At 51.1% G+C, this 8433-nt stretch overlaps 1 protein-coding gene across 2 annotated transcripts in view; it reads right to left on the reverse strand.

Moving 5' to 3' along the window:
* The window catches only part of TCF25 (TCF25 ribosome quality control complex subunit), a gene marked incomplete at both ends in the record, with an annotated part of 33021 nt that extends 25884 nt beyond the window's left edge, over positions 1-7137 (reverse strand). For both annotated transcript variants that reach the window (XM_080704042.1, XM_080704041.1), the window contains 2 exons: positions 1200-1361; positions 6946-7137. In XM_080704042.1, the coding sequence (XP_080560168.1) occupies positions 1200-1361; positions 6946-7137 (354 nt within the window). The remainder of the gene's footprint in view (positions 1-1199; positions 1362-6945) is intronic.
* Positions 7138-8433: the final 1296 nt, after the last annotated feature.

The following is an 8433-nucleotide window of genomic DNA, read 5'->3' on the forward strand; positions in this document are numbered from 1 at the left end:
GCTATACTCCCAGACCTATTTATATTTTATTTGGAAACAGGATCTCACTAAGTTGCTGAGAGCCTCACTAAATAGCTGAGGCTGGCTTCGAACATGTGCGATCCTCCTGTCTCAGCCTCCCAAGCGTGGGGATTACAAGCATGCGCCACCATGCCCGGCTTCCCATACTTTATTATTTATTTATTTATTTATTTTATTTTTTTTTTGTGTGTGTGGTACTGGGGGATGGAACCCAGGGGCACTCTACCTCTGAGCTATACTCCCAGCCCTATTTTTTTATTCTTTATTTTGAAACAGGGTCTCACTGAGTTGCAAAGGGCCTCACTAAGTAGCTGAGGCTGTCCATGAACTGTGACCCTTCTGTCTCAGCCTCCCAAATGCAGGGATTACAAGCGTGTGCCACCATGCCCAGCTTATTTTTATTTTGAAACAAGCTCTTGCTAGGTTGCTGAGGGTGTTGCTAAGTTGCTCAGGTAGGCTTCTAACCTGTGATCTTCCTGTTTCAGCTTACCAAGTACTGGGATTATAAGCATGAACCACTGAGCCCAGCTCCCCTAATGCTTTTAATTTTAAATTTTTATTTTTATTTTTTCGGTACTGAGGATGGAACCCAGAGGCATTCTACCTCCAAGCTACACCCTCAGTCCTATTTTTTATTCTTTATTTTGAAACACGGTCTCACTGAAATTCCAAAGAGCTGCACTAAGTAGTAGCTGAGGCTGTCCTTGAACCGTGATCCTCCCGTCTCAGCCTCCCAAATGCTGGAATTACAAGTGTGGGCCACCACACCTGAGTTCATTTTTTTGTTGTTGTTGAAGTTTATTAGAAAGATAGAAATACAGAAAATAGAAATACAGCCCCATGCCAAAATGGCATGAGGGGGTGACTCGAAATGAATACACCCCTGAGTTCATTTTTAATTTTGAAACGGTCTCAATATGTTGCTGAGGCTGGCCTGGAACTTGCGACCCTCCTGTCTCAGTCTTGCAAGTCCTGGGATTACAGGTGTGTGCCACGGTGCTGGGCTTGCCACCATTGATTTTAATGATCTCTATGCAAATGGCATCAGGGCTACAAAGGAATTTTTGGGCAACCAGGCAATTAACAAATCAACTCAGAAAGTTATAGCTCTGAGCTGCGTGTGGCTGCGCCCGGGGCCCTCCCCTGCACACCCCCTCATGTCAGCACGCGGCCCGTACCTGCTCTGGAGGCGCTGCCGTGGCCACATCTCCATCTTGCTTGGGCTCTGGATCTGCACACCGAGCTTCTCCTTTGTTCTCAGGGGCCACAGTGTCTGCTAGCGCACAGTCAGACCTCTCTCCATTCACCACAGAGTCATTCTCAAGGTCCTCGATGTTTATCTGGAAAACAAGTTGCAGGGAAACAAGGGTGTTACTGCACATGAATCACAGTATGCATGGTGATGCCAACAAGTGAAAACAGGACTTGCAAGGCACGTGCCACATGCTTGCAATCCTAGCTACCTGGAGGCTGAGGCAAGAGGATCCCAAGTTCCAGGTTAGCCTAAGCACCTTAGTGAGACCTTGTCTCAAGATAAGAAGTAAAACGGGCTGGGACGGAGCCCAGTGTTAGGTTCAATCCCTGGTACTGGAGGACGACATGGCGAGAACTTAAGAGTAGCACCAGGGTGAGGCAGTGGAGGGAGGTTATCTGCCCATGCACATGGCAGAGTTCCGAGCTTCTGAACAAGCTCTGGTTCAGCTAGTGAGCCCCACAGAAAGCTGGGACCCCATGTGGCTGTACGGGATCTCTCTTCAAATGACAGCATGAAGAATCTCCCAAATTAGGATGCATCTCCATTTATCAAGTACCACCCAAATGCAGAAATGAAAACAGAGAGCACAGCCAATACTAGTGCTCTTCCTCCTGCTGCTGAAGGCAGGCACTTGAGGAAGGGAAGGCAGCAAGGCCACCCAACCGCAAGCTCCCCTGATAACAAACACAGTGCAGTGGGACCTCGGGATCCCTGGTAGGTTGCTTTTCGGACAGATGTTCAAGTCGCTTTTTTTTGGCAGCACCTTTGAGCTATACCCTCAGCCCTTTATTTTTCCCTTTGGTGGTACTGGGGATAGAACCCAGAGGCTTTCTACCTCCAAGCTACACTCCCATACCTATTTTATATTTTATTTGGAAACAGGGTCTGGCTAAGTTGCTGAGAGCCTCACTCAGTAGCTGAGGCTGGCTTCGAACCTGCACGATCACCTGTCTCAGCCTCCCAAGTGCGGGGATTACAAACGTGTGCTACCATGCCCAGCCTCTTATTTTTTATTTTGAAACAGGGGCTCGTAAAGTTGCTGAGGCTGGTCTCGAACCTGTGACCCTCCTCTTTTAGACTACCAAGTACTGGGGCTACATGCATGTGCCACTAAACCTGGCCCTTTTATATTTTAAAACAAGATCTCACTAAGTTGCTAGGGGCCTTGCTCAGTTGCTGAGGCTGGCCTCAAAGGACAATCCTGTCTCAGCCTCCCAGGTACTGGGATTACAGGCATGCAGCATCACACCCAGCTTTGTGGCTGTAATTTAATCAGACTATAAGTGTAAGCACATCTGGGAGGATGACATTGGAGCAAAACCTGTGGGAAAATAAGGAGAAAGCTATGTGTTCAAATTTGAGCAAAGGAAACTGCAGACAGAGTGGTCAGAAAAGGGGAGGTCAGCATAGCTGGAGCAGAGCAATCAATATCAGAAAGATGAGGAGGGAGAGCTGTCTGGGCCTGCTGGGCAAGCCTGGGCCAGGCTGTGATATGTACATTCAGAACAGAATAGAGAGGAATAAGAGCAGCAGCAGAGACCAGGAAGGAATGGTCATGTTCTTCATGCACCTGGAGCCACCACAGAACTTCCCAATGGTCTGGTAGGTGCCAAGAGACCAGGCTAGCCTTGGCAACAAGAATAGAGGCCTTCAAGAGAAAAGGAAGGCTGAGGAGCAGGTCAGGGACCAAGGCACTCAGATCAGTTGGCATCTAAACACAGAAAGACATCTAAGGAGACAGATATTGAGGCCATACGTGAATCCAGAGACAGAAGGGAGGCCTGAGCTGGTGGTATTAATACCCCCTCAGCACACAGGGGGTTGGAGTTGTAGCTCAATGGTAGCGCATACTTAACATACATAAAACCCTGGGTTCAATCCCAAGCACTGCAAAAGCAAGCAAGCAGAAGGGCACACAAGCACCAAGCCCTGAGCAGTGTCCTCTACCCTGAGTGATTCTATACAGTTCATATACATGTCATTGCTTCCATTCATATACAAGAGCACACGTGCTTTCTCATCACCCTAGGCACCTCTACCCCCACCTCTCCCTTTTTTGTGCGGTACTGGGGACTGAACACAAGGGTATTCTACCTCCAAGCTACACCCCTAGCCCCATTTTTTATTGTTTTACTTGAAATAGGGTCTCACTGAGTTGCAAAGGACCTCACAAAGTAGCTGAGGCTGGCTGCAAACCTGCGATCCTCCTGTCTCAGCCTCCCGAATGCTGGGATTACAAGTGTGTGCCACCACGCCCGGCTAACAAAACAGTTTTGAAAGTAACTGACTTCAACACAAACTAACTCCAGCCTCTTAAGCATTGTGATGGGATGAAAAGTGGTACATCCTGAAAGAAGTCAGAAACATGACTGGGAATTTAAGGGCAAATGATGTGATGAATGAGATCTAATTTGAAATCATTTCATGGAGAGAATGGAGTAAAAATAAAAACATTAGGAAAGAGCCGGGCGTGGTGGCGCACACTTGTAATCCCCGCGCTTGGGAGGCTGAGACAGGAGGATCGCGCAGGTTCGAAGCCAGCCTCAGCTACGGAGTGAGTCTCTCAGCAACTTAGTGAGACCCTGTTTCCAAATAAAGTATAAATAGGTCTGGGAGTGTAGCCGGAGGTAGAAGGCCCTGGGTTCCACCCCACCACAAAAACCAAACAAACAGAACGTTGGGGAAGCGGCCTAGCCAGGCGTCCAGAACTGTGGGACTGGGGTGTACACATGAGCAGTTGGACACCCTATTTTGGCACATGCTAATTTTCCATAATAAAAAAGTTATAAAGAAGCCGGGCGTGGTGGCAGACGCTTGTAATCCCAGCATTCAGTAGACTGAGACCGGAAGATCACGGTTCGCGGCCAGCCTCAGCTACTTAGTGAGGCCCTGTTTCAAAAGAAAGAATAAAAAATAGAGCAGGGAGCCGGGCGTGGTGGCGCATGCTTGTAATCCCCGCACTTGGGAGGCGGAGACAGGAGGATCTTGTTGGTTCAAAGCCAGCCCTGCTGGCTTAAGAGACCCTGTTTCCAAATAAAAAATATAAAAAAAAAAAATAGGTCTGGGAGTGTAGCCCGGAGGTAGAAGAGTTTCCAGGAACCCCAGTACCACCAAAAAAAAAAAAAAAAAAAAAAAAAGATAGGGCAGGGGTGTAGCTCAGAGGTGGAATGCCCCTGGTTTCCATTCCCAGACCCACACACACAAAAAAAAAGTTAGAAAGAACTTGCAAGAAATGGGTGGGGGATACTTTCAGGCTAAGAATCAGAGGCTGATAGAGAATACAAGATTTCAAAAAAGAGGACTTAGCCCCCCAGACTAAAGGAGAAGTAAAGTCTATAATCTCTAAAACCAAATTCCCAAACTGTCTTAGGACAATTCCTATACTCCCCAATGTCTTTGGTATAGGCCTCTTTCTTTCCTTTTTTTTTTTTCCCCTCAGTACTGAGAATTGAACCCAGGGGCATTCTGCCTCCAAGCTACGCCCCAGCCCTATTTTTTAAATTTATTATTTATTTTAATTTTTGTGGGTCTGGGGATGGAACCCAAGGCCATTTGACCTCCAAGCTACATCCCCTGCCCTATTTTTATTCTTTATTTTGAAACAGAGTCTCACCAAGTTGCAGTGGGCTGGCCGTGAACCCAGATCCTCCTGTCTCAGCCTTCCAAGTGCTGGGATTACAAATATGCATCATCTCGCCCACCTTGGTATGGGGCTTTTTTTTTTTTTTTTTTTGGCGGCACTGGGGATAGAACCCAGGGGCAATCTACCTCTGAGCTACACCCCCGGCCTGATATTTTATTATTTTGAAACAGGGTCTCACTGAGTTGCAAAGGGCCTCGCTAAGTGGTAGATGAGACTGTCCTCGAACTCCGATCCTCCTGTCTCAGCCTCCCAAATGCTGAGTATGGGCCTTTTTTTTGTGTGTGTGTGTGTGTGTGGTACTAGGGATGGAACCCAGGGGCTTTCTACCCCCGAGCTACACTCCCAGACCTATTTTTACATTGTATTTGGAAACAGGGTCTCACTAAATTGTTGAGAGCTCCACTAAGGAGTCTGGCTTTGAACCTGTGCAATCCTCCTGTCTCAGCCTCCCAAGCACTGAGATTACAAGTGTGCACCACCACGCCCAGTGACTATGGGCCTTTTAACTTGCCAAATTGACAAAAAGTTAAGGGCGAGCTGGGTGTGGTGGTACACACTTGTAATTCCAGTACCTGGAAGGCTGAGACAGGAGGATTGAGGTTCAGAGCCAGTATCAGCAACTTAGGGAGGTCCTCCACTACTTTGTGAGATCCTGTTTAAAAAAAGCCAAGTATGGTAGCACACACCTATAATCTCAGTATCTGGGAGGCTGAAACAGGAAGACTGCAGGTTCCTGGCCAGCATCAGAAACTTAGGCCCTCTGCAATTCAGTGAGACCCTCTTCAAAATAATGAACAATAAAATTGCCTGGGGGTGTAGCTCAGAGGTAAAATGCCCCTTGACTCAATCCAGTACTGTACACACATGAACAAAAGTTGGGACAACTGCAAGCCTGAGTAATAGCTTACAGAGGATGGTAAACCTGCAGATCCGTTACTATTTGTTCACTCATTCAGCAAATGACCAAAGAAGCCCTACTATGTGTCAGGCAGGGCAGGGATGCAACAAAACAAGACACGCTGCCGGCACAGGGAGATGGGAGAAACCACAGAACCCACACATATACAAACTAGAGATGAAGGCCAGGGCTAAAGAGAAAACATCATACGACCCAACAGGACTGGTGTGTTCCTTTCCTGTGCCAGACACCTGCTGCAAGGAGACAGTGATGAGCAAGACAGGACGTCCTGCGATAGATAGGCAGGGTATTGTAAAGAGTGAACTGAAGTGCTTGTTAAGGCCTTGCAAGTTCTAGGCTTAGGAGATGTCCAACCATGAAACCAAGAAAGCCCACTCAAGTCCCAGGGATATAAAGTCTTCCTCCTTGACGTCACAGCCTAGCCTGTCCACTGTAGCCCAAGCCCAGTTTCACCCACTCTGCCAACACTAAACCAAGACCTTGGACTTCAGGGCCTACCCTCCAGCTTGTAGGGGGAACCCCTCACGCGGCACTGTCCCTGCTGCCCGACCCCATCCTTGATGTCATGACCATACCTTCCCTGATTCCCGCAGGCCTATCTCCCATCCCGTGATCGCCGCCCCACTCACCCCACACTGCCCCATCCACCTAACCGAAGCCCCGCCCTCCCCACTGCAGTAAATCTCATTACATGGCCCCACCCTTAAAGCCACTCTGTCCTCCCCCTTCATATCTGCCGCGGGCTGCCGTAGCCCCACCCACTCCGGCCGAAGTCCCTCCCCCTGACGTCACGGCCCTACCCTCTCTACCGCAGCCCAGTCACTTCACTCTGCCCTTTGACAGCTCCACACCCCGTCCCTAGGCCCCGCCCCGAACGACGCGGCCACGCCCCCACGCGTCCCGCCCGGCCTCAGACCCCTCGCCTCGGGCCGGCCTCTGACGTCATGGCCCCGCCCGCTCGGCTGCAGCGCGGCCCCGTCACCCCGGCCCAGCCCTGACATCACGGCCTCGCCCACTCCGCCGCAGCCGAGACTCAGCTTTACGCGCACCCCGCCCTCCCGCGCCGTCAGCCCCGCCCCCATCCCCACAGGTAGCCCGGCGCCTCACCAGCTCGAACCGGTTGTTGACTTGGACGCCCTCTTTTCCTGCGGCCCCGGGGCGCCGGCCACCCGACCCCCGTTTTGGTCCTTCTTCTTCCGTGTCATCGTCATCACGGAAGACAAACTGCAGGGCGCCGGGCTCGAGGGGCTCCTGGCCGCGCTGTTCCCCCCTCAGCCTCCGGAGGGCCCGGCGCGACATAAGACCCGCTGGCCAGACGTCTGGACAGAAGGAGAAGGGAGAGCAGAAAAGAGAGCGGCCGGCGCGCCTGCGCACTGACGGCGCGCTGGCGCGAGGTGGCGTGTCGCGCCTGCGCGCTGCGGCTCCCCGGAACTTCCTCCTCGGTTGCCAGTGGCACCAAAGAAGGTGCGGGCGCTTCCGTGCGAGTTCCCGCGAGAGTTGGGTGCCCTGCGCGGCAGCGTCCGGAGGGCTGTAGAGTGGTTTTTCTACTGATTTTCGGGGTGTTCCGTGGTACAGGTGGCGGCTTATGACGTGGCGGGGGGCGTAAGGCTCAGAGCGGTCCGCACCCAGGACCTAGACCCTGTTTCAGAAGGTAGCACGGCGAGCGGGGCCAGGGAGGAAAGGGTGTGCGTCGTGGGCGATTGCGCCGGGCGTTCTCGAAGGTCCGCAGAGAAGCTGAGCGAGGCGGGGGTCCAGGTCCCCGCCCGCGCCTGCGTGCCCGGGCCTGCAAAGGGACAGGTCTCCTTAAAAGAAATAATTTGGGTTATGTCCCCTTTGCCCAGCTCTTTTTATTTTATTTGTGTGTGTGTTACCGGAGGTGGAAACCAGGGCCTTTCTACCTCCAGGCTGCACTCCCACACCTATTTTATACTTTATTTGGAAACAGGGTCTCACTAAGTTGCTGAGAGCCTCACTCAGTAGCTGAGGCTGGCTTCGCACCCTGTTTCAGCCTCCCAAGAGCAGGGATTATAAGCGTGCGCCACCACGCCCGGCTCCCCAGCTCTTTAGCCAGGCGCGGTGATGCACGCCTGTAACCTCAGTACTTGGGCCATAGCAGGAGGAATACAGGTTCGAGAACATCTTCAGCAAATAGACTTAGCTGGGCGTGGTGGCACATGCTTGGAATCCCAGCATTTGAGAGGCTGAGACAGGAGGATAGCGGTTCGCAAACGGCGAGGCCCTTCGCAACTGAGTGAGACCCTGTTTCAAAATAAAGAATAAAGCCGGGCGTGGTGGCCCACGCTTGTAATCCCCGCGCTTGGGCGGCTGAGATAGGATGATCGCACAGGTTCGAAGCCAGCCTCAGCTACTTAGTGAGGCTCTCGGCAACTTAGTGAGACCCTGTTTCCAAATAAAATATAAAAAAGGTCTGGGAGTATAGCCCGGAGGTAGAAAACCTCTGGGTTCCACCCCCAGTACCACCAAAAAAAAAGAATAAAAAAAATGGCTGGGGGTGTCGCTTGGAGGTAGAATGCCTCTGGGTTCAATCCCCAATACTACAAATAAATAAAAATTTAACAGTTTGAAGCCGGGCGT

The sequence above is a fragment of the Muscardinus avellanarius genome (assembly GCF_963383645.1).
Source record: "Muscardinus avellanarius genome assembly, chromosome: 10".
NCBI lineage: Eukaryota > Metazoa > Chordata > Mammalia > Rodentia > Gliridae > Muscardinus > Muscardinus avellanarius.